This window comes from Antechinus flavipes, chromosome 6 (assembly GCF_016432865.1).
Source record: "Antechinus flavipes isolate AdamAnt ecotype Samford, QLD, Australia chromosome 6, AdamAnt_v2, whole genome shotgun sequence".
NCBI classification, from domain to species: Eukaryota; Metazoa; Chordata; class Mammalia; order Dasyuromorphia; family Dasyuridae; genus Antechinus; species Antechinus flavipes.
Genome location: NC_067403.1, coordinates 166319060 through 166346328, shown reverse-complemented (window position 1 = coordinate 166346328; position 27269 = coordinate 166319060). Strand labels below are relative to the sequence as shown.

General features: G+C 37.1%; 1 protein-coding gene across 1 annotated transcript; it reads right to left on the bottom strand.

Annotated features, from left to right (window-relative positions):
- Window positions 1-12787: 12787 nt before the first annotated feature.
- CXCL9 (C-X-C motif chemokine ligand 9) lies at window positions 12788-18516 on the bottom strand. Its single transcript, XM_051967629.1, has 4 exons — window positions 18389-18516; window positions 16737-16863; window positions 15724-15808; window positions 12788-13091 (listed from the first exon to the last, which is right to left on the bottom strand). Exons 1-4 carry the CDS (start codon window positions 18450-18452, stop codon window positions 12990-12992), a joined length of 378 nt encoding a protein of 125 aa, XP_051823589.1. The 5' UTR covers window positions 18453-18516; the 3' UTR covers window positions 12788-12989.
- Between the last annotated feature and the right edge of the window lie 8753 nt (window positions 18517-27269).

Here is a 27269-nt window from a genome sequence, read left to right as displayed (position 1 = left end):
TGCCCATTCTCTGGATGATACCAACCACAGCAAAACTACACTTCTTAATTTCTTTAAGACAAGTTTTAAAAAATATTAACTCAAAGCAATTTGGCACTATGCTCAAAAAGCTATCAAACTGTGCATATCCTTTGATCCAGCAGTGTTTCTACTAGGATTATATCCCAAAGTGATCTTAAAGGAGGGAAAGGGATCCACATGTGCCAAAATGTTTGTGACAGCCCTTTTTGTAGTGGCAAGAAACTGGAAACTGAATGGATGCCCATCAATTGGAGAATATCTGGATAAATTATGGAATATGAATGTTATGGAATACTATTGTTCTGTAAGAAACGACCAGCAGGATGATTTTAGAGAAGCCTGGAGAGACCTACATGAACTGATGCTGAGTGAAATGAGCAGAACCATTATACATGGTAATAACTAGACTATATACAATGATCAATGAGCCAATGGACATGGCTCTCTTCAACAATGAGATGATTCAAATCAGTTCCCAATTGTTCAGTGATGAAGAGAGCCATCTACAACTAAAGAGAGAACCATGGGAACAGATTGTGGACCACAACATAGCATTCTCACTCTCTATGTTGTTGAGTGCTTACATTTTTTTTTCCTCAACTTTTTTCTTCCTTCTTGATCTGATTTTTCTTGTGCAGCAAGATAACTGAATATGTATATGTGTATATATATATTGGATTTTAACATATATTTTAAAGTATTTAACATGTATTGGACTATTTGCCAGCTGGAGGAGGGTACGGAGAAGAGGGGAAAATTTGGAACAAAAGGTTTACAAGGTTCGATGTTGAAAAATTATCCATGCATGTGTTTTGTAAATAAAAAGCTTTAATAAAAAAATTTAAAAATATTAACTCCAAATCACTAGAATATCAATCTTTATAAAAACATTCAAACTAAAATTTGTAAACTCATAGATTTATATTTTAGTCTCTATTTGGTTTATGATGCTATAAATTCATGCAGAATTAATGTCCTGTAGATTCCTTATTTGTGTCTCATCTGCTTTCTAACCTAACCAGAGTTAAAAGACACAGAAAGAGATTCATTCTCAAGGAAAAAAATCTCTTTTTACTCTTGGTCTTTGGGCAGATAAAGCCCCAGAAAAAGCTAGTTTGATTTTCAAAGGTAAATACCACAAGATAGACCACAGGGAAGTACTTACTGACAAAGGCTTTCTTCCTCATTAGAGATTTATGAAGATTAAATTCTTGCAAATTTATCAAACTGCTTTAAAACTATCTTTCTAAGCTTTCCCCTGAAGCATGTGCTTGAAAGTTACAGAGAAGCCTATAGTAACTTACAGGCAGAGGGACTGATGGAATTTAAGCTTTATAAGTGGATTGCTATTCTCAATATGGCCACTAGATGTCTTCAGAGATCACATTGTAGACTCAGAATCACAGACTAGCAGAAACAGTTGTAATGAGAGGACTAAAAAAAATTGAGGCTATATTTTGGTTCCCCGGTTTTTTTTTTTTTTTTAATGCAGATTGGAAGATAAGCTTCCCTAGCCTCTAGTAGAAAATAGTCCTTCATAAAGTTTTGGGAAGTGCAAGAAAACAAAGAATAGAGTTGGAAAAATGGAGAAGACAATGCAACTGATTACAGGATAATACAGTATCATGGGGATGGAATCATGATTGATTACATCAAGGAGAGAAGGCTAGTTACCACATGGGGCTAGTGGCCACCTCCCTTTACCATTAAGGAATGCTAATTAATTGATAGTATCCCTCTGCCTATTGTAGATCTTGTTAGTGTACCTGAATTAGCAAATTCTCTGATATCTAGAAAGGTTTTTAAGGGAAATTACTGCTTTTCTTCATGATATAAGGAAAATTCCAGGACAATCTCTTAGAGCTACCTCAGGACTTAAAGATAACACCAGAAGTCTTGGAATTTTCCCAAGAGTTAATAGTATAGAAAATGACAATCCTTTCCTTTTAATTATGGTGAATAATGAACAAGCTGAGCTTTAAACTAGCTCAGAATTTCAGGAAAGCTGAATTCTTGAACTTAACTAAAGGGCATGGAAATAAGACTCAAACAGATCCTGAATTAATTACAATATGAAATCGATACGATATAGAATCAGTTATGAAATAGAATTATTTTGAATTTTTCAACCTTAAAAACTTCAAAGAAGGGGAAAAGACCCCTGACAGATTCACAGTATCACTTTTTGCTATAAACAAAAGATGGTTATCAAGTGAAGAATAGCCAAACAAATTGTGACACATGAATAAATAAAACATTATTAAACCCTAAAAGTTGACCATGAATAAGTTAGAGAAAAATGGGAAGACAGATGACTGTAGCAGAACTAGGAAGAGTTAAGAATGTGGGTGGGAAAAAACTTATATGCAATTATAAGAAAAATTATAAAGATAAAATTTCAAATGGAGAGCTCTAATTCAATCAAATTACTATAAATAGCTAAAGAAGCAGTGTATATATTACTCAGAGGCTGGAAATCATATATATTGTCAAAATTCTAACTGTTGGATGTTAGATCATTCCAAATAAGCTAACTGTTCTACATTTAAATAAAGGACTCTAATTCTTTTCACTAACTACATAGAAATCAAAGTACAAAACATATACCAACTACAAAGCAACAAATCAATACACTAGGCTTTCTTTGTACTCAATTGCTGAATCTACTTTAAATGGTGTAAAAGGATGCCTCTCCCCCCTTTTTTTTTCCAAGTCATGGTGAAGCTCATGGACTCCTTCCTGGAATAAGTTTTCAAATACATAAGATAAAATATAACTGCTAATAAAATATTTTTTAAAACCAAGTTTATAGAAATCAGGTTAAAAATTCCTAGTCAAAGCTACCTAAGATAATCAAATGTTACTATTAACAACCTAGAAATCAAAGTAGAAATACACATTACAAGAAATCTACTTGCAAAGTTCCATTTGTTCTGTTTTATTTTAGATAGCTAGAATTCTTCATATCTAATTAAATAAATGCAATCTAGAAATCAAGGGAGAAAATGTTTATATAATAACATTACAACAATTCAACTGGAGGGCTCCAATTCATGGAGGACTTAATTTATCCATAGTTAGCTAGAATATTAAAAAGCTATTTAGAAAAACTAAATATTATGATTAGAAAACTAGAACTCTAACAGAAAATGACATACACAATTATGTTAACCAATACAATCAAAGCACAATACACATACACAGAGCAAAGATTGAAGTTGACTGTGATCAGTGTCATCATTCATGGGCATAAGTGGTTTTCATTGTGAATCAAAGTGCCCAAACAAAACCAATGGAGCCATTCTTAAAAGGAATACAGTTAGTTGGGCGAAAATCTTTGCAGCAAGTTTCTCTGAAAAAGGTCTAATTTCCAAGATATATAAAATATTGATTCAAATGCATAAAAATAAGAGCCATTCCCTAAATTGTCACATAATAGAAAAGCAGCACTCAAAGAAAGAAATGTTATCAATAACCAAGTGAAAAATGTTTCAAATCACTAAAAGAAAAAATACAAATTAAAACAACTCTTCAAATCCATCAGAAGGATGAAGTTGTCAAAAAACAAAGTCAAATATTGGAAGGGCCTTGGGAAAACAGACACATTAATGTATTGTTGGTGGAGTTGTGAACTGGTAGAACCATTTTGGAAAGCAATTTGGAATTATACTCCAAAAGTTAGTAAATTGTGCATACTCTTTCACCCAGCAACGCTACTATTAGGTCACTATTGATTACTCCAAAGAAATCAAGAAAGAAGGAAAAGATCCTATGTAAAAATATATGTTTAAAGTAGCTCTTTTTGTGGTATTAAAAAATGAAATCTAAAGAGAAATCAATTGGGAATGGCTAGATATAACATGGCCTATAAATGTAATGGAATACTCAGGCTATGAAAATAATGACGAAAGGAATAGTTTTAGAGAAATCTTGGAAGGCCTTGTATGAATTGATGCAAAGTAAGCAGATATATTGTTTAGATAACTGAACAATTTATACAATAACAACTTTGTAAAGATAAACAACCATAAAAAGCCCTTAAAACTCTGATTAATGTAATGACCAACCATGCTTCCAAGTCAATAAATAAAGCATACTACCCACCTACTGAGAAGAGAAATGTTTTTGGATATGACCAGTGTTGGAATTTATTTTGCTGAATTATGCATATCTGTTTCAAGAATTTTCTCTTTTTTTTTCTTCCATTGGAGGCTAGGAGATGGGAAGGAGAGAAAATAAATACATGTTAATTTGAAAAAAATTAGCTTCAACTTAAAAATTGAATTTTTTCCCTCTGTAAAAATAGCCTCTCTATTGTGGAAAATCTAAAGTTTCCTAATTGCATGATTGCAGTTGTCATTTATTTGTATGGGCAGTAGTGAACTATTGGTTGGTTCTATTGTAGATGGTTGGTTCTATTGTAGCATTCTTCTTAATAAAATATGCAACTTTTACTATGATGTAACTGAAACTTATCTGCAGTTGTGATACCACATGTGACACTCACTAGAGATGCTTCAGATTCACATTAAACATGGGTTCCATTCTCAATTGTGTTATTAACTCTCATATGGGCTCATAGGGCCCTTTACTAAAGCTCTGGATTATTCATTAGGGACTTATCAAGCTTGTTGGGTATTTTCTTTTTCCTTTTTGAAAAAACTGTTTATTGATATTTTCTGTTTTTCACATCATCATAATATTTCATGAATCCCTCTTCTTCACTTTCTAGAGAGACATTCAAAATAGTAGTTTTTCAGAGAGGAAAAGAAAAATTTAGCACACCTGATCAATACATTGAAAAAGTCCTAAAATATTCAGTGTTTTTCTGTGGACCTCCATGAAAGGGTGGGCAGGGGTTTTCTTTACATATCTCTTAATTTAAATCTTACCTCATCTTTATAGACATATACTTTTGATTACTCTTACTATTTACATTTTTGGAGTTACTATGTATATTATTTTCTCTGCTCTGCTTACATCACTGTACATCAGTTCATGTAAATATTTCCAGGCTTTTCTGTATTCAACACAGGTATCATTTCTTGCAGCACAGCAATATTCCATTATATTCATGTACCATAATTTGCCCATTCCTCTTCTTTGTTTCTAATTCTTAACTATTACAGAAAGTACTGCCATAAGTACTTGGAGTGGAAGCTTTGTTCTTATTTAAGAATTCCTTGGGGGTACAAGCCCAGTGATAAAATCTGTTGTTTAAAGGGTATGGACATTTTAGTCTTTTATTAGCATAATTCCAAATTACTCTTTAAAATAGTTGTACCAACAATGTATTAATGTATCTATCAATATTGCCTATCAGATAGGCATACTTTCAATTAAGATACTTTTTGGTCAAGTCCTCCAAGGTACAGAGTTTTTCTTTTACTTGACATCATGAGTACTGAATTTTGAGAGAAAAGAGTTGAATATTTTACATAATTCATATATACCTTTGTTGCCAGGATAAGACTATGACTAGGAGAAACAAGGATTGGAGTGTTCCACTGATTCTTGCTCTCTTTGTAATCTCTAAGGATTTTTAGAAGTGGCTTGTTAACCACTTTATTTGCAGGGTTGTGTGCTGGTATCTTAACGAGGTCCGTATTTTATGCCCCCTTTCTTTCCTTGTTAGCCTCATAAACATCTCCACTCACATTTATTATCAAGGGCTTTTTATCAAGAAGTGTCTGCTCGATGATCCCTTAATTTCCAGGAATAGTCTAATCATCCACCCATTTGCAGGAAGGATATAAAAATGCCAACTTGACCCCATTATTCTCTTCATTTCTAGGGTTTGTTATTCTAAGGGACTCTTTTCCATTGAGTGATATAATAATATTGACACTGTCTTTACTCATCAGTATATAGACACATTTACAAATACAAATATTTGAAGACCTTTATGTATTGAATTTGTCAACCTATTCCAGTGGCCTATGGAAGCCAGTTAAATGCACTTTCTCCTTTAAAATAAAAAACCAGGAAATTAACAGACAATCAAAGATAAATAGATAAAATGGCAGTCAGCAATTTCATTATAATAATTGGAATTTTTGTCAGCCTACAAAATAATCATTTTTTACCAATAGCTTCTAGATACATCTTTCAGCATAGTTTAAATCTAAACACAAAACCTTTCCACCTATTTTGTTTTAATGAATAGAAATGGAGTACCCTTATCTGTCGCCCAAGAGCACTGTCCAACTGAAGTTTAAATCCAATGAATTTAGAAGTTTACTCTTTAAAATATATTTTAAATTGGAAAGATAAATCTTTCAATTGGAAAGGTAAATCTTTAAGAATAGAAAAAACTCTTTGAGATTCATAATGATCCTTTAATAAAAAGATGCCAAAATTGAGTCAATGCCCTTTCTTCATCATGAGGCTTAATGACCCTTCCCTAAGTTGCTAGCACTCATTCTCTATACTTATGGATATATATGTATTTCTTGTGTCCTTTCTCTTAGAATGTAAGTACCTTGTGTTTTTTGTATTTGCATTCCTACAAACTAATACAATGCCTGACTCATAGTAGGCCCTTAATAAATGTTTGTTGATTGATCAGTAGTGCCCCTCTGGGGACCAGGATAGATGGACCCTCCCCCAACTCCATTTTCAAGGAGACATAGATAGACTCTTTTTCATTTGAACCCTATGGATTCTTTTACTTGGCTGTTGAACTAGAATTATGAATTTAATAAAATATCAATCCCTGTCCCTGAGTCTATTTCTTGCTGGCATTGAAGTACTTTATAAGGAAAATCTTTTGAATCTGGAGGGTCTCTGGAGGGAATGACCTCCTTAGCAAGCTAGTGTCTGAATTGGAGCCACCTCCTAATTATTTTTTCTTTCCTTTGGTACAGAGCTTTGTAAGATCTCAAAAGGCAGCTGAATCTTGAGCATTTGACCAATGGAAATATCAGAGTGGAGTAGTTGTGATGGAAACAGGAACAGGAAGGAAGAGATATCCTAAAGAAAGAGAGACCACCAAAAGAGTTGGCAATAAATTGGTAAAGGTGAGAGTGGGCGTGAGAGACTGTGAGCGTGAGAGACTGAAAGATGGTAATACCATTGGCAGTAGTGGAGAAATTTAGAAGAAGAGAGGGTTATGGGGTTCAATTTTGAGTTTAGAAAGATAAGTTCAGCTCTGGAGATATTGAGTTTTAAATGTTTATGGGACATCTATAATAGGTAGTTTGGAAATGTGAGACTGGAGTTCAGAGGGAAATGAGAGTCAGATAAGTAGATTTGAGAGTCACCAGCAGAAAGATGAATTAAATCCATGGGAGCTGATGAGATCACCAAGTGAAATAGTACAGAGAAAAAAGAGAAAAGGGCTCAGGACAGACCTTTTGTAGATACCCATGATTAGTGAGTGCTACATAGATGAAGATCCACCAAAGCAAACTGAAAAGGAGTGATAATAAAAAAAAGAACCAGAAGAGACTGGTATCCCAAAAACCTAGAGAGAAAAAGAGTATCAAGAAGAAAAGGCTGATGAAAGATATTAAAGGCTAAAGAGAGATCAATAAAAATGAGAATTGAGAAAAAACCATTAGATTTGTCAATTAAGAGATTGTTGGTAATTTTGGGAGAGGTTTTGTTGAATGATGAGATCATAAATCAGATAGTAAAAAGTTAAGAAGAGAGAATAAGGAAAGGATGTGGAGGCTCCCATTGTAGATGGCCTTTTCAAGGAATTTAGTAGCAAAACCAGGAGAAAAATGGCATGAAAGCAATCAAGAATGGATAAATCAAGTGGAAGTTATAGGAGGGTAGAGAAGACATAGGCATTTTTGTAGGCAGTAAGGAAGCAGCCAATAGACAAAGAGATAGTAGAGATTAGTGAAAGTGGGGTTGATGGGAATTGAACAGATAAGATGGAATGAAATCATATTTCATGGAAAAGAGATTGTTTTGTTGTGCCACAGTTCCCTTTTATTGTCCTGACTCAGTTTCCCCAATTGTTCTGACGCAGTCTTCCTAAATTGTTCTGCCTCAGTTTCCCTGAATTGTTCTGCCTCAATTCCCTAGTTGCAACAACCCCCCCACCCCGCCTCGTTCATTAAGACTGATATAACTCAGGGCTACTTACTCTAAGGTTACAAATCGTCAATGTGTAAACTCAAGAGGGAGTTCAGACTTCTACACTTCTAACTCCTCCTAAGTCATCAAGAATTTATGATCCTGCTCCCCATTCTGTCATTGTTCTTCTTGATCCCATCTTACCAGAATGTCCCGTGCCTCCCCTCACCCTGTCAGAACCGGATTGATGGCCCGTTCCCGCTCTCAGTGCTTTGACTCTGCCCCTGCCTCAGTCCACTCCTGTAGCTGAGCCACATGTGTGTATATATACTTTGTGGGAAGCACACATTATGTGCTGGATGCTTTGGACAATAGCCCTGGGGACAGCGTGCCCCTGGCACAATTCTCCCTTTCAAATAAATTATTTAATCTCTAATCTCTATCTTCTCTGGCATTTTCTCCAGTATTACAGTTTTAGCAAAGAGAAAAGCTACCTCTTCATGTGAGACAGATGAAGGAGAGAATAGTGGCAAAAAGAAGCTAGGTGATTGAGATAAGGGGCAGGAGAGAAATGGAAACTTGGTTTTTTTCAATGGAAATTTAATAAAATATCAATTCCTGTCCCTGAGACTATTTCTTGCTGGCATCAAAGTACTTTATAAGAAAAATCTTTTGAATCTGGAGGGTCTCTGGAGGGAATGACCTTCTTAGTAAGCTAGTTTCTGAATTGGAGCCAAAATTGGAGGTAAAATTCTCAGTTGAGAGTTGGAGAAGAGGGAACTATGGGAAATTGGGTTGAGTGAATCTCAAAAGAAAGGTGATCAAGTAATTGTGGTAGAGAAACAGAACCAAGAAGAAGCAATAAGGACTATTTATTTCAACCAATGAGTCAGGAAAATAAGTGTCAGGGCAGTCAATACTGGAAATGATGGGGGAACCCCAAAACTGTCCTGACTTTAAGAGGAAGCCAGGGGTTCCTTGAAGAGGAGAACTCTTGAGAAAATCTCTGTGAAAGACCTGTCCCAGGAAATCAAGATAAGTAGTTTCATTCTGTTATCCTGGAGGAGACCAGCGACACCCTCCATTGATATCACCCTCTACTGATTACACTTTCTATTGAGTTGAAAATTAGTCCAGTACCACTCATTCAGTTGGAGATCTTCTATTCAATTGGAAGATCTGCCTCTGATTTCAGTATCTGCCCATAAAACTAAGAACAATCAGCAAACCTCTTTACAAATCTCCTGATTGGTTCAGGAGTTTGTCTGCAAAGAGAATTTTTTTTTTAGTAAAAAAAGAAAAAAAACTTTCCTTTTATTGCCACAGATACTCGGGTTCGTGAATTCTTTTCATGGGGATCTGCCTCTCTCTCTCTCTCTCTCTCTCTCTCTCTCTCTCTCTCTCTCTCTCTCTCTCTCTCTCTCTCTCTCTCTTTCTCTTTCCCTCCAAGCCCAATCTCACATTTCATCAGAAAGAGAGACCAAGGAAGCTATGTCAACAGTAGGGAGCCAAGTTTGATTGAGAGGCAGTAGAAGGAAGGAATGGAAAAGGAAAGGATTGAAGATGAAAGCAAATTTGCTGCCTATGGAACAAAAATTTCATAGTGCACAGTGAAAGGGGTAGGTACCATTCCAATGGGATGTTAGAGAGGTGGGGTTGAGGGGAATAAGGGATTAGACAATGGGAGATAGAAAACAGAGTTTGGATGAAGGTAGTTAGGGATTCAGAATTAATGAGATAGAGAGGGTATGTTGGGGAATAGTTTGTTAAACATTAACAAATGAATTCAGATCTTTTTCATTGTCTATAGAGGTTTGGCCCATGGGATTTCAGAGTATTAGGCACTTTAAGGGAGGAGACTTGTGTTAGAAGCTGAAAGAATGTATTACTGTCCTCCTAAGAAAAGAAGCGCAGTTGGAGACTCGATGGAATGACCTTGTTTCTCCTCTTCCCTGGAAAGGAATAGAATGGTGTTTCTCTTCTTCCTGGTGTGAATTAGGAGACTACACAGTTGATTTAGTTCAATGGGATGTCATTTGTCTTCTTCCCTTGGGACACTAGAGATCAGACAAGAAATACTTGGAGCCTACATTTCCTGTTGAGGAGACAGGCAATCCCAGAACAATTAAATCAAGACAAGCTAGGAAAGCAAATAAAGGACAGGGATTGGCTAAGGTTGCCACAAATTAATCATGACTGCCTGGCCATAGTGTTAGAGATAGCAACCCAAAGTCTAAATCCAATCCTTAGGCTTTTGGAGAATAATGTCATTTCCTCTAATCATTTATCTTTTGGCCTAATTCTACCACAGTCCCCAACTAATATCTCCACTCTCTACCACCAATTTGATTTTGGCCCTTCTGAAAAAGACAAGACTTTTTTTTAAAATGAAAGGTGTTGCTTTCATTTTTTTAAATGTTCTCTAATCAATATCAAGAATACATTTTCTACATCAATTTATATAATCATTGCATACAGTTATTTATGATTCACCAGACAATCTTAGATGAATAAAATATAGTTATCCTTTGCAACTCCTAATGCCTTAGGCATTGACAAAAAATAAGGGGGGCATTCATATTGGATAGCGGAGTGAGGCAGGTCATTTAGGGCATGGGAGGCCCAAAGTGGATCAAGGCAGTAGGCAGGAATGAGCATCTGTGTGTTTAGTAAAAGAAGAAAAATCTGGATGATTTGGGAGGTTAGTTGGAACAGAATGCTTAATCTTAGAGAAAAATAACAAATTATATTAAGAAGTTGGATAGATGGTATAGGGTCAGATTATAGCTGGCCTAGAAAGTCAGAGGCTGGTTTGTTTCCGGTGGTACTATTAACTCTCATTTCTAAGACCTGAAGGTTTTGCAAAATAGGTTCCTTTTAGGGACTTTGAAGGAGTTAATGTAAGTCTAACCACTTGGGGGAGTTTGTGAGTAGGTTCAGGCTCCAGTCGTTGTCCCTGAATTGTGGGATATTGCTTTGTCCACCCTAGTAGTTCTGTCAAGTATTTTTAGGTAATCTACTTTTCATGTACCATATCATCACTCCCCTGCAACCATCTCCACTTCTCCCTTTCAGAGGTGAGTTTATTTAGATTGTAAGCTCTTTCTTTCTTTCTTTTTTCTTTCTTTCTTTCTTTCTTTCTTTCTTTCTTTCTTTCTTTCTTTCTTTCTTTCTTTCTTTCTTTCTTTCTTCCTTCCTTCCTTCCTCCTTCCTTCCTTCCTTCCTTCCTTCCTTCCTTCCTTCCTTCCTTCCTTCCTTCCTTCCTTCCTTCCTTCCTTCCTTCTTTCCTTCCTTCCTTCTTTCCTTCCTTCCTTTCCTTCCCTTCCTTCCTTTCCTTCCTTCCTTTCCTTCCCTTCCTTCCTTCCTTCCTTTCCTTCCTTCCTTTCCTTCCTTTCCTTTCCTTCCTTCCTTTCCTTCCTTCCTTCCTTTCCTTTCCTTCCTTCCTTCCTTCCTTCCTTCCTTCCTTCCTTCCTTCCTTCCTTCCTTCCTTCCTTCCTTCCTTCCTTCCTCCTTCCTTCCTTCCTTCCTTCCTTCCTTCCATCCTTCCTTTCTTTCTTTCTAGCACATAGCAGGCATTTAATAAATATTTATTGTATTGTATTTGGATTTTGAAATGCTAAGGGAAGCATGCCAAAATGAGATTCAGCTCAAGCCTTTCAGTATAAAATGGCTCTTCACTCCCAGCTCATGAATTTTTTGAGCCAATGATTTCTTTCACAAGCACAGAAAACAGATATGAGAATATTTGACTATATTTGCTGGAGTTTTCCATTTTTAAAAATAGCACAAGGCTTAATTGGACCAATGTTTTCTTACAATATTAAAGATTTAAAAGTGGGAATGAACATTGAGAAAAATAACTATATCTGTACATTTCCAGGTATCTTTTCCAAACAATTATAGTGAAACCATGGGATATAGAAAATGACGGTATAAACAGGCTACAGGGAAACTCATTTTTCCCTGGATTGGAAAAGAAGTAGAATTGTTTCATCATTTCTCAAGTTTGCTCTGGGACAGCAATGTATAAGTCTGCAATATCTCCTTAAACTCAGAAAACAGTTTGGGAACCCATTTTCCCCTGATGTCACATTCTTTAATCCAGTGCAGTATCTCTCTTAGTCACCTCCCTATCCTCCTGCTTTCCCCCCACAAGCCTCTTAGTCTTTAGTCCGAGGTCAATGCCATGGCAGGTTCCTGTGTCCCTAAATAATACCAAGTTAAAAGGAGGGTTACATTCAACCCTTGTAAATTTTCTTGAGACCTACAGATTTTTAAAAGTAGTCTGCTAAAGGCAAAAGCAACTCAATAACACACAGTTTTGAAACTCCTCGTGGGGGGAAGGGAAAAGAAAAAAAATGGGTCTGAATGATGCACAAAATAAAGTGTTTAGGAAGGAAAGCAGGAGATAGCCAAGGACTGCATCAACAGAAACTTCTTGTGCACGTGGGACAATCTTTGTGGATGTTAAAGGGTATGTGAGGGCACATGCATGTGTTTTGATTTTCTTCATTGTGATCTTTCTTCACCTTAAAGAGGAATTTTTTCCAAAAGGAAGGGTTCCTATCTTCTTCATCATTATACATTGCAGACACTAGAGTGAGAAGTGATTGAAATTTCAAAAACAGTATTCAATTGCACATATTTAACTTATATCAGATTACTTACTGTCTTGGGAAGAGGGGAGGTAACAGAGAGAGGGAGAAAAATTTGGAATACAAAGTCTTACAAAAACAAATGCTGAAAACTACATGTATTTGGATAATAAGATACAATTGAACATTTAAAAATTATTCATTAATATTTCATCATCATGGTTAATATTTGTAGTCATGATATTGGCTAAACTTTTGGATACATTTTTAATACAGAATTTTTCTTAACTTTTCACCTTTTTTAAATTTTTGAACATGAAAGGCTTTTTTTGGTGAAGTGGCTTCTTATGCAGTCTTCCCTGGGGGAGGACGATGAGCTTTTTTAAACTTTTTACCCTTTTTGATTTGTCTTTTATTTCCTCTTTTTGATTTCTTCTTTTTGTCAATCTGAAAGAGGAAAAGAAATAAAAATGAGTTCTTTTTCTCAACTTTTAAAAATCATATTGAATTGAATTTGGATACTTGATTATGCCCTTTCTTCACCTTAAAATTGTGGTTTAAAGATTAGTATGATTAATTTTTTTCAACTAATTTAGAAATACATTAGTGGGAGTTTAATTAAAACTCCATTAAAAAAGACTTCATTTTTATACTTAACTATAGCACCCAATCTGAGTAATAAATTTGCTCTCACATTGTCTCGAGTTGGTTTCTTTACTTCTCTAGACTTTGTTTTCAACATCCAAAATATAGAGGCAGTATTTACAAGCAATAGTTAGTATATAGAAAGAACGTTTGGCTTCTTTGAAGAGTATCCTTTCGTCCATGAACAGTTAGAATGCTGAAAGGAGCAAAAAATGAGTTACTGTGTAAAAAAAAAAAAAAAAAGGATTAGATAAAATTCTGATATTACATTAAAGCACTGCCCCTTTCCTATGTGAACAGTTTGGAGTCTGAAAGAGGGCAGAAAGAGAATTTTTGTATTTGAAAAAAAGACCAAAATCCATGTGTAAAGAAGAGAAGATAATTAGAACCAATTGGTGATGCTAGAGGACCTGTTGAGAACAGAGAAATGACTAAAGCTTCAGAGTATTGTGATTCTATAGTTCATTTGCATCCAATTTAAATTTTTTCTGCTCAAGACTTTAAAATTCATAAAATGACAAATCAAAAAACTGGAGTCTAGGAGATGATTAAAGAAGGACTCTTGGTTTCACAACTAACAGAAAGGTAAATTTTGTGAGTTTTAATGAGGGAAAGATAAGTCATTGAGTATCAAAAGGATCTGTTTTGAGCCACTGTGAATGTTTTAGAAGGGAATAGAAGAAAGAGCAGAAAAACAAGTTGAAAGCCAAGTTAGGGAAAAAGTAGAAGACAATTAGGAGAGTGAACTATTAGGGAAGCTTGGGTGTTGCTGATTGAATGGAGCTGAAACCTTTCAAAAGTACTAGGGCTGCTCTCTACTGTCATCTTTGCTTGGATAGGGAGAAACAGAAGGGAAAAGATAGGTTGTACATCTGCTTTACTCTTAAAAAAGACTTGAGAGCGGATTGAAGAAACCAGCAAACATGTTGAATGTAGAAATGGCTGGGCTTTTTTTTTTTGCATTACTTAGAAAGCCAAGCTGAGAAGCTTTGCAGTTCTCTGCCTCAAAGGAACTTCTTATTTGTATTACAGTATAATATTACCTCAGAACTCTTTTTAGGGTAATTATGGGTTAAAAGAGTTTTTCTTTGTTTTACTAGTTTGAAAGTAGATGAGGAACATATTTGCCCAGCAGGAGAACAGTGAATTCCTGAGGGGAAGTACCTAGCAGAGTAGTTTTATGTGGTACAGATAGTTCCTGAGGGGATCAAAAAAATTAAAAACTATGGTCCAGAATTGTGAGTTGCATCTGCCAGGTTTCTATAATTATCTACCATTTGTCAGCATGGATATCATGTGCTTTGGTAGCAGCATGTGATGCAGGCTTATGGATTAATTGTAATGAATTGGTTATTGCTTGTATTAAATGACTGCAATATACTGATTATTATTGACTTAACCTTATCATTAATTACATTTTTTTGTGTTTAAGAGACAATGGTGTCATCACTGTGATTGATTTTGTATAGCTCAGAAGCATAACAGTGTGAGCTCAAGAGGGAAATTTGTTCCTCCCACAAAGGGGTCCCACAAGAGAGTTTGAGTTGTAGTTGCATGGTGGTGGTCCTTCTCAGGGAAGCCAGACTTGCCAACAAAAGAGTGACTGGCACAATAGGAGACTGTCCCATATATCTCCATTCATTGACATCACCAATTAAAATCCTAAGTTATAATTTCATTGATATGGTGAAACTCTCTACCAGTGTTGATCATCAAGTGTTGGCTGGGATGTTGAAAAGTTAAATGACTTGCTCAGAGTTACCTGGACAGTATGTGTCAACTGGGATTTGATCCCAAGTCTTCCTGATTCTGAGATCTGTTTTGTAACTATTACAATGCACTTCCTCTTAAAACTTTTAAATAATACAAATATAAAAATATTATTGCTTTTTTTTACTGACTTTACTGACTTTACTGACCAATACATGTTAAATATGTTAAGGTATATACAAAATAAGGGTATTTTGAAAAGATTTACTAATTATCCTCTTAGAACCAAAGTTAATTTCATATACATGATGTGCCAGTCGAAACATTTTATTTAGAGAACATGTTTTCCAGTCTTTTCTTCCTGATTCTTCTTTCACTTCTTTTGGACATGCCTGAGTAACTCTTTATGTAACTTCTCAATTCTGTGATCTTTCTTTCTTTGAATCTCTTATAGATTCACAGAATTTGATTTCTGTTTTTTCCATTTCCAAAGCATTTGCTATGTTTGAGCTAACTGGCTACAGAGGGCTATTTCTTCTTGGTACCAAAGAGAAACTTGTTTACCTTGTGCTATCCCTCCAAATAAGTTTAGTCTCTGGCATTAAGAATTTGAATTGATTATGGTAAGCTAAGTATATTTCCATGCTAACCTTCATATCCATAACCCTCACAAGTTTTAGTTTTTAAGAGAGAAAGATGAAAGTTAATTTTCCTTGCCACTCACCATTTTCTCCAAGTTTTTTTCCAAAAACTTCACACGGGGAGAATCTGGGTCCAGACATAGTTTCTCCCCATTTTTCATTGTTGCACTGCCAAGAAAAATATTGAAGTGAATCATTTCTAATTGTTACTGGACCTAAAGGCTCACTATCACCACAGGCTTTGAGTACTTGGTCAAGAAGTACTTCTATTCCCACTAGAAGCTTTTAAAAGCCATGATACTACATTGCCAGTGATGTTAAATTTCTTTCCCAATGTTTCTTAAGTGGAAAGTTGAAGAGCCAGGATCAAACTCAGATCCTCTTACCTAAATCCAGTGTTCTTTCTACTGTTCTATGTTGTATTTTGCATTTTTCTATCTATGTAATATTTAATATATTAAAAATAATATAGTATAGTATAATAATTATATAAACTTTAAGGTTTACAAAGTACTTTATAAATATCATCTCATTTTATCCTCACAACACTCTGTGAGATTTATTATTCTCTCCATTTGATAGATGGGAAAGTATAAACATTTAAATGAGTTCAGAGTCACACAGCTAGTAAGTATCTGAAGCTGGATTTGAACTAGATGTTCCTGACTTCAGATCCAGGGTCCCACCCAGTGCACAATCTAGCTGCTTCTTTCTTAAACCCCTTGAAGACAAAAATTGTTCTGTTTGTCTTTGTATTTCCAGCATTGAACCCAATGCTTTGCATGTAGGTACTTAATAAATTCTTGTTGGATAGATTTGAATTACTTCTTATGAGGCAAGTTCACTTGCAATGACCCTCAGGTAAGCATTCTTAAGCACTTACTATGTATCAGGCACTTTACTAAATCCTGGGATGATCCTCAAAGAGCTCACAATGTGATGGGAAAAACAACATGAAACAACTATATACAAACAAGCTGCATGCATGCATGCAATAATCAACAGAGGGAAGGCAGTGAATTAAGACAGATTAATATTTCATATCAAATAAAGTAACAGTCCTTTCTATTTGCATTTTAAGTGGTTTTTTACTCACATGATCTCATCGTGTGAACAAAAAGGACTTGGGGAAAACCGCACAAGCTTTTGAATGTTTTTTTCCTGGATCCTGCCTTTTATGATATTGATGCAGGAACAGCGCCCTATTTTGGAGATCAAGAACGCTAGGGGAGAAAGATCAGGATCGACAAGTCAGAATTAGTTAGTCCAGTGTCTCAGTCAAGATGATACAGATTTTAGATAGAGAATATGCATGCATTAACCACTTTACCACAAAACTACTTGATCTAAGAAGTAATCCATAATATGTAAATTGTAGTCCCTTGAGTACCTATGAGGACATACAGATTATGTGGGAATAAAGTTTTTCAGATCCATTGAATTAAGCAGAGGAGAGTTGTATTTAGCCTGCTCAGAAAGCTTGAGTTTTGACAACCACTCATAACTTCCATCTTGCATCAGCACACTTTTTATTGATCTGTATTGTTTTTCTATTACCTTTATTTCTAATTACATCCCACCAAACCTTCTACCCAGGAAGTCATATTTTAACAAAGAATAAAAAAAGAAAAATAATAATTATTATTATTATAGCTTTTTATTTACAAGATATATGCATAGGTAATTTTTTTAGCATTGACAATTGCAAAACCTTTTGTTCCAATTTTTCTCCTCCTTCCCCTCCCTTCCTCCCCCAGATGGCAGGTTGACCAATACGTGTTAAATATGTTAAGGTATATGTTAAATACAATATATGTATCCATATCCATACAGTTATTCAACACATCAATCTTTATGGCCCCCCATGTAATATTCCATACTCATAGTTCCCTATTTCTATAAAAAAGGGAGGGAGGAATATTTTATCAACTCTTCTGTAAGGGTATATTGATTACCTTTAAAAGTGCTATTATAGGGACAGCTAGGTGACGCAATAAGTAGAGCACCAGCCCTGAAATCAGGAGGATCTGAGTTCAAATCAGACCTCAGACACTTAACACTTTCTAGCTGTGAGACCCTGGGCAAGTCACTTAACCCAATTGCCTCAGGGGGGGGGGGGAAGTGCTATCATGAGTCTTCCCTTAAGCAGCTTAGAACATTCATAAAAGACAGGGAGGTAGAATACATAGGAATACTGAGGTCCAGAAGCCAAGGGATTTGCCCAAAACCACACAATTAGTATGAGAATAGGAGATAGACAGTGAGAGTTTCTGTTCCAAGACTAGCAACAACAATAAACTTTTCTTAAGGTGGAGTCAGGAAAACTGGAATTCAAATCTGGCCTCAGGCATTTCCTAGCTTGTGTGACCCTAGGCAAAACCTATACAGAGCCATTTCTGGCCCTGTAAGATGGAAGCAAGGAAGCAAGGAAGCAAGGAAGGAAGGAAAGAAAGTTCACAGAAAAAAGTATTTATTATGGCAGAAACTGAACTGAATTATGGAAATACAATCACAAATAGCAAGACAGTTCTAACTTCTGTCTGTCTCAGTTTCTTCAACTATAAAATGGCAATTTGACTTTGCAATTAACTATCCAAATTAACTTTGGACAGTCAACATTCATCATAGCAGAGAAAAACCAATTTTCACATAGTATCATTCATTATATTATTGCATTCTCAGGGATTTATAGTAAAACAATCATTTTTTGTTCCAATAATGAAAGCTAAGGCAGTCAAGTCCTTTTACCTTGAACTCCAGGCAGAGTCAGGAAGATGATCCCCAAGAGAAAGGCAATGTGGTAGTTCTTCATAATGATTTCTCTATTTCTTACAAGTGAGACTTCAAGCCTTAAGAATTTCTCCTGTACCCTGATATTTATCTGGGAAAGCCTCTTCCTTCCTTAACACAGATTGGCCATTTATTGAGATAATCCAGCTAAGTTTACCACATGTCATTATTGTAGGGGAAATCCTGAACCACAGATCCAGGGGAATTTCTCCTGTGTATTCTAGGTCTTTCACATAAATGGGTGGTTTATAGTAAGGGAGGTGAAACTAAATTAGAGAATTCTTTGCTGCTCACTCTGATGAAGCAGATTATATTTTTCTATAGCTATTGTGCCACTGAATGTTTTTGAATGAAAAAAGGTTCTCTCACAGAAGTGGACACTTTTCATGCCCTCTAAAAATCTGTTTGTTTGTTTGTTTTGTATACTCTAATTCTTGGGTAAATAATAGGCTGGATGGCATGTTTTTAATATCAATATTCTTCTTGTGATGATTCTTAACTATAGGCTTAAGATATTAGTCTCTGGAGAAATAAAGTTGTAAGTCATCTAAAGAGCAAAGAGTAATGGGCATGAATAGGGCTGCAACATTTTAGCAATAAAAAATTGCTGTCAAGGATTTCAACAATGGGATATGTGATCAGAAAGGGTCCTTTTGTGATGGTGATGTTATGCCACAGTTCTCTTTAACTATCCTGACTCAGTTTCCTTGTACAAGTTTCCCTTGTCTCAGTCTTCCTAATTACTCCCCTAAGCTGTAAATCTCCCTCTGGTCCATGAAGGCTGAGGACCAATTAGTCTAGGTTATAAATTGTTAGCCCAAGCAAGATAAACAAGAGAGTAGACCTCCTGATTATCTTCTGTCTTTGAGAACATCCCTCTAAAATATTCCAAGATATTTCACTGACATCTTTATCTCTGGATATTCAGACATCCTGTCTCTGAGTTTTTTGGTTTATAGCCTTTTCCAGCTGGCTCTTTCCCTCTTCTTTGTCTCCAAAAGGTATATAAAGGTTAGAGATTCTCCATTCATTGCTGGAGAATGGTGGATGCTGGACGCTGGATTCTTTGGGATGACAGTCTCCTCCAGCCCTGGGACCAACATGAATTCCTTGGTCCCAGTATATCTTTATCTCTGTCTGACTGGATAATTTGAGACGAGAGTCCTGTCCAGTCAATCTTACTCTCCCATTAATAAAATATTAAAAGCTCTCTGATCTCTCTCCTGCCTCAGTTTCTCTGGCATTTCAGTGAGAGATAACAGATACACAACTCATATATACTGTTAAGATTAACACCTTGTCAAGAGATCTCAGGGAAAGTTCCTTGTATGAGGTGAATGATTTATAGAAGGGCATTACACACAAGGTAGGAAAGAGTAAATGGACTATGATCTGCCCTGATGAAGCAAGTCTCTTTATTGATAAAATTACAGATTTTTGTCTCAAATATAAAATAATATATACAAATACAAGTATATACATATGCATATATAAATATATATGTGTGTGTGTGTACATACACACACGTAGAGACAGAATGTCTGTCTTCTCTTCCCAGTCCAAATGTCACCCTTTGATTGTAAATTAAGTCCTCTGGGAGCCTCTGGAATATCATTTTCTGTATTCCGGACTACAATTCTACAATTAGTTTCCCCTGTTTTTAATTCATTCATTTGTAATCCATGGCCTTGAGTTAGCAGTTTGGAATCACAAATTGATCTCTGATTTGGAGATATTTTAACCTTTGTTTTGCCCTTACCCAGAATATCCTTGGGGAACATCCATAACTAATTGTGTAGCTTTAAGCGTCTTCAGGTTTCACGGAAGCATTCAGGCTAACGATATCAAATACAAGATACTGATCTTCATTTATTCTGATATATTTATTCTGAAAAAATACAAAAGGATCTGCATTTGAGTTCACAGATTGTGAATCCTGTCTTTCTTTTGGTATACGCTACCTTTCCAAGGGGAATATGTAGACTTTCAGAATTATAGCACATCTACCTTTCTCTGTGCTTCCACACCTGATGCCCCTCCCCCCCTTGGATTTCACTTGGTATGGCTCAGATGTATGCTTGACACCTTTGTTCTACAAGATTCAGAGTACCATCGAAGGGGTAAGTCAGTGTTGCTGAGTTGCTCAAGGTTAGCCAGATGGTAGCTATCTGTGGCAGAATTTGAATTCAGACATGAGTGTGCTGGTAAATATTTAACAACCAGCTCTCTTAAAAAATATGTAAGGCACATGTGTGTTTAATCTGAAATATTACAAAATTATGGATTATTTATTGAAGTCCTTTGGGGAATATTTCCTGATCTTCATGCTTTCTGGGAGAGTTCATGTATTTTGTCCTCCCTAAAATAAATCTAGGACATATGCATTGGCTTGATAAACACTGACGTTGATTTCTAGAGGCAGGGGAGGTGGGGTCATGTAAGGCATAGAATGATGGACTTAAGAGTCAGGATAAACTTGAGTTTGAACACTGTCTCTGACAAGACCCCTCTCTTCTCTCAGCCTCAGTTTCCTCCTCTGTAAAGTGGGGATAATGATAGTCTGCACCTCCTAGGGTTGTTGTGAGGGTCAAAGGAGATACAAAGGAGATTACAACAGTATAGGAAAGTTACTATTGTTAGTTACTATTTTAAGCAAGACCCTTTGAAGGGGTATTATCAGGTAGACATTAACCAAGCATGCCCAAGTGGCCCCAAGTGACAGAGTCAATTAGGACAGAGTCCGCGGGCCAGGGTGGGAGGTTTCTGGGCTGAGGCCAACTGAGCATGCCCAGAAGCTCCTCAGGAGGGAAGCCTTAATCAGGCAGAGGCGGACTGAGCATGCCCAGAAGAGACCTCGGAGGCACATGTTAAATATGTATTATACATATACACATGCCCAGAGGGCCCCAGGCAGTCTGACTGAGCATGCTCAGAAGAGATCTCGGAGTCCCGTCATTATTATATATGTATTATACATATACACATGCCCAGAGGGCTCCAGGCAGCCTGACTGAGCATGCCCAGAAGAGACCTCGGAGGCACATGTTAAATATGTATTATACATATACACATGCCCAGAGGGCCCCAGGCAGTCTGACTGAGCATGCTCAGAAGAGATCTCGGAGTCCCGTCATTATTATATATGTATTATACATATACACATGCCCAGAGGGCTCCAGGCAGCCTGACTGAGCATGCTCAGAAGAGATCTCGGAGTCCCGTTATTATTATATATGTATTATACATATACACATGCCCAGAGGGCTCCAGGCAGCCTGACTGAGCATGCTCAGAAGAGATCTCGGAGTCCCGTTATTATTATATATGTATTATACATATACACATGCCCAGAGGGCTCCAGGCAGCCTGACTGAGCATGCCCAGAAGAGATCTCGGAGTCCCGTTATTATTATATATGTATTATACATATACACATGCCCAGAGGGCTCCAGGCAGTCTGACTGAGCATGCTCAGAAGAGATCTCGGAGTCCCGTTATTATTATATATGTATTATACATATACACATGCCCAGAGGGCTCCAGGCAGCCTGACTGAGCATGCTCAGAAGAGATCTCGGAGTCCCGTTATTATTATATATGTATTATACATATACACATGCCCAGAGGGCTCCAGGCAGCCTGACTGAGCATGCCCAGAAGAGATCTCGGAGTCCCGTTATTATTATATATGTATTATACATATACACATGCCCAGAGGGCTCCAGGCAGCCTGACTGAGCATGCCCAGAAGAGATCTCGGAGTCCCGTTATTATTATATATGTATTATACATATACACATGCCCAGAGGGCTCCAGGCAGCCTGACTGAGCATGCTCAGAAGAGATCTCGGAGTCCCGTTATTATTATATATGTATTATACATATACATATGCCCAGAGGGCCCCAGGCAGTCTGACTGAGCATGCTCAGAAGAGATCTCGGAGTCCCGTCATTATTATATATGTATTATTCATATACACATGCCCAGAGGCTCCAGGCAGCCTGACTGAGCATGCCAGAAGAGATCTCGGAGTCCCGTTATTATTATATATGTATTATACATATACACATGCCCAGAGGGACCCAGGCAGCCTGACTGAGCATGCCCAGAAGAGATCTCGGAGTCCCGTTATTATTATATATGTATTATACATATACACATGCCCAGAGGGCCCCAGGCAGCCTGACTGAGCATGCCCAGAAGAGACTTCAGAGGCAAATATTATTATACATATATGTATATCTATTATGTAAATACATTCACACATATACATATATATGTGGGGACAGACTGAGCATGCCCAGAGGGCCCCAAGTAGCAAGTCTAATTGAGCATGCTCAGAAGTGGCCCAAGAAGTCTCTAGAAGCTTGAGACTCAGATGGCTGCTGGGGAGGTGAGAGACGAGGTGAGGCGAGGCCATCTTTCTAGAAAGGAGCAAGGACTGGGGAGAGGTTGTGCTGAAGATACAGTAAGATGTTGGGGCAAACAAAAGTTCCTAACCCCTTCTTGCCCATCTCCCTTCCACTCCTCTTCGATGGTTCCTTCCCCTCCCCACCATGGGCTGATGGGACCTTCCAGCAGTCAGTGGGCCTTCCAGTCAAATGAGCGTTGGGCCAAAGATTGGGTTTTGTTTGTTTAATTATTCACAAATGAATTGGGGAGGGTGTGGCCTGGACAGACCGCCTCTGATGATAATCTGCATTGTTGTTGCCCAGCTTTGTTAGGGGGTGATGACTCTGGGTAGGGAAAGTTCTGAGAGCCATATTTTAAAAGAGAGGTAATAAAAAAAATTAAAAACAGCAACAAGAAAAATACTTGTGGAGGATGTCTGTGTGAAGAAGGAGCGGGTCTGGCCATCAAACCCAAGCATGCATGTGACTTCTCTCCTCTGAGAGTGGAGGGGGATGCAGAATGAGATGGAAAAAGAGTGAGCAATGCCTCAGGGAAGGAAGTTTCCGGAAGCCGTCCATCTTCTGCCCCCGCCAGCCCCAGCTTGTCTTGCCGCCTTTGTTGCTGAATCAGTGCTGAATAGGTTCCAAGGCTAGCCAAAGTCACTGTTTCTGGTCTAGCTAGGGATTTCTGGGAAAAGAAAATGATATTAAGAAACTGTTATTACCTATTACTTTTTTTTAATTGTTCAAGGTTTATTGAAATGAACTTTAGACTCTTGTCTGTCATTCATTTACTTATCACATGTTCTTTGAAAATAAAATAAAGGCATTCATTTGCTCAACAGTTATTAGAGGTGTATTTTGGGCTTTATATCTGTTTCTTAAAAGTCTATGGAAATGGAGAAAGGAATACATGAGTACTGAGATCTGCACATCCCTAATCTCTCTACTTAATGCTTTACTCTTTTAGGCTGCTAGATTTTTTTATTATATTCTTCTTATATATTGGATGCTTTCCTATGCCAAGGGCCATAAGTCCCAGGAATGCGGATCTCTGTCATTTGCGCTTTGGAGTGGGCTCAGTGCTATTGAAGAGACCGAGCTTTATGCGATCATGGATTCATAGATCCGAGAGACAGAAATAGTTGATCCCAGGACATTTCTGATCTGCTTTAGTTCTTTATTTCAAGCCCTAATCATCTCTTCCTTAGATATTTGAAACAACCTCTTAATTGAGTTGCCCTCCTCAAGTCTCTTCTCACTTTAGTGTGTCCTTCACCTGATTGCCTCAGTGATTTTCCTTAAGCACAGATCTAGCCAAGGCACAACCCTACATAATACACACTGAAGCAGAAATTTAAAAGTTGAAGGCCAGGTTTAAAAGAGCTTTAAAAGTTAAATGAATGAGTTTGTATTTTATCCTAGAAAAAAAAGAGTAATGGCTAAAGAATTTTTATTTCTGCTTCAGCGTGTATTACTTCCTGTTTCTATATTCTATAATCCAACCAAATTGTTCTCCTTCTCTGGTCTTCACAAGGCATTCCATCTCCCATTTGTGCTCGGCACTGACTTCCCCTATTCTATGCTTCAAAAGACACCTCTTTTCTTTCAAGACTGAACCCAGACATTGGTGTCCCTGTGAATTCTGTGTATTTTGATCTTTCCTTTTCCCCTTCTCTGCCATTACTTCCTAGCTACCTTCTATTTAAGTACATTATATTTTCTTTTTACAGTTATTCTATATATACATATTTAAATGCAAATTAAGACAACTCTGAGATACCACTACACACCTGTCAGATTGGCTAGGATGACAGGAAAAGATAATGACGAATGTTGGAGGGGATGTGGGAAAACAGGGACACTGATACATTGTTGGTAGAGTTGTAAACGGATCCAGCCATTCTGGAGAGCAATCTGGAACTATGCTCAAAAAGTTATCAAATTGTGCATACCCTTTGATCCAGCAGTGTTTCTTGTTGGAATCCTTACTAACTGCTAAGTAGCTAGAGTTGATCTAATCTTACAAAAAGATGTTTTGGGCAGAACCTGAAACAAGGTACTAAGTAGAACTACCCATAATCCCTCTCTCTGGAAGGAGCATAAATAGGCCAATGGGCCAGTCGGAGAGTTCTAGAGAGTGAAGACGCTACAAGTCGAGATTTCAGCGGAATGACATGAAGAGTTGGAGCTGGCTGGAGGCTGAAGAAAGCAGAGGCAGAGGCTTAAGGACCAGACCTTTGGATTTGGTGACATTCGGAGAGAGCTCTTGGAACCAAGCAGAGAGATAGGCCTCTAAGCTAACCGGGCTATATTGGGATAATAAAAGATCTGAATTTTTATCACCTGGCAGCGTTTTGAGAAGAAAAAGCTCACCACATTTTGGCGCCCTGAACGTGGGACAAACAGACCCCTCAGTGGATTTCAGTGGAAAAGCTCCAATCCTGATTCAAGTGGAAAAGCCTCTGATCCTGATCCAGTGGAAAAAACTTCAACCCAGAAATTAGGGTGAGTGCAACAAAGAAATTTTGTTAGAAGAGTTAAAGTAGAATTTCAGCAAAGATGGGACAGATATTTAGAAAACAGCCTGTTTCTGTTCAAGGAAAATGTTTAGAGAGCATTGTCAAAGTTATGGAAAGCCAAGGTTTAATTATAAGTTTACAGCAAATCACTGAACTTTTACAAACTGTAAAGGACATATGTCCTTGTTTCTCTCTTGATAAGGAATTAGATCTAAATGAATGGAAATTGGTTGGAGAGGATCTTTGTCAATTCTATGATAAAAATGGGCCTAACTCAATAATTAATACATATAATGTAATACAATTGGCTATAAGAAGTTATTTAAGTGATAGAATGATGAAAAGGAAAGTACAGGAGGAAGAAAAGCCAACTTTACTAGGTGAAAAGGAGGACAAATCAGATGAGAATGGAGTTAATTACAATTCTGAGTATGATACTTCACAGCAGGAGGAATTAGGTGATTCCACATCTCATGACCCTCCCTCCGCAATTAACCCTTCATGGGTGGAACAAGGGGGAGGGAGAGAGACAGAAACACAGTCAGCTTCTCCTGTAAAGCAGAATTTGACAAGATTAGAAAAAGCATTAATTAAAGCAAAAAATGAAGGAGAAGATATATCTGATTTTATAAATGCATATCCTGTGATTGAAAAGATTGACTCTTCAGGTCAAAAAGAGAGAAAATACACTCCTTTTAATTTGGAAAAAATTAAAGATTTGAAAAAGGGTTGCACTCTTTATGGGGCTACATCATCTTATGTGAAGATGTTACTGGATAATTTGTCTTATGAAATCCTAACCCCGAATGACTGGAAATCCATAGCGAAAACTTGTCTAGAACCGGGACAAAATTTATTGTGGCTTTCGGAGTTTCATGAATTATGTAGGATTCAAGCCCAACGCAATAGGCAAACAGGAGCTGTTGTACAAATCACTTTTGACCAACTAACTGGAGAAGGTCAGTATGCAGAGAATTCAGAACAGATTTATTATCCCATAACAGTGTATGAGCAAATTTCTAAGGCTGCAATAAAAGCTTGGAATTCTCTCCCTGGACAGAAAGATGGAAATAATGCTTTCACAAAAATAGAGCAAGGTCCCAATGAACCTTTTGCAGATTTTGTGGGACGTTTACAAACAGCTGTAATAAGAACCATTGGAGACAATGCAGCAACAGAAATAATGACTAGACATTTGGCTAAGGAAAATGCCAATGAGATTTGCAAGAGAATTATATGGGGGCTAGACAAAAATGCTCCTTTAGAAGAAATCATAAGATGCTGTGCCACAGTGGGCACAAATGCTTATTATGCCCAGACTATGATGAACATGGAAAGACAAGGTCCTTCTTGGCAGAGGAATTCTAGAGAAACTCGTCGGTGTTTTCAGTGCAGAAAAATTGGACATTTGAGAGCTCATTGTAGATATGGAGATAGAGTGAGAAGACAGGGTGAGAGAAAACCCAAAACCCCATGTCCAAAATGTAACCGAGGCTTTCACTGGGCCTCTAAATGTATATTGACCCAGAGGAATGAGAGGCAGGGCCCAGCTCTAAAGTATCAATCAAAGGATAGGTGGGGCATGATAGCAGCTGAGGTTACACCCAGAGAGACTTTAGAAATTCAGAACTCTGATGTCATCAACCAACAGAAAAGCAATCAGGATTACAGTTGGGAAGAATACAGGCCTTTTAAGACAACAAGACAATATCCAATGCAAACAGCTCCAATGTAATTACCAGATGATGAGGAGAAATCCCAAAAGTGGTAAACAGAAGAGAATTAGATAGGTTAACTGCTTGGGGAAGAGGATCTGCTTATATTTCCACAGGTGGAAAAGGAATCAGATGGCTAACAATGAGACTGTCAAAAGAACTTTAAAATCTTCAGCTTTCAGTTCCTGAAAAACCAGCAAGAATCACTGG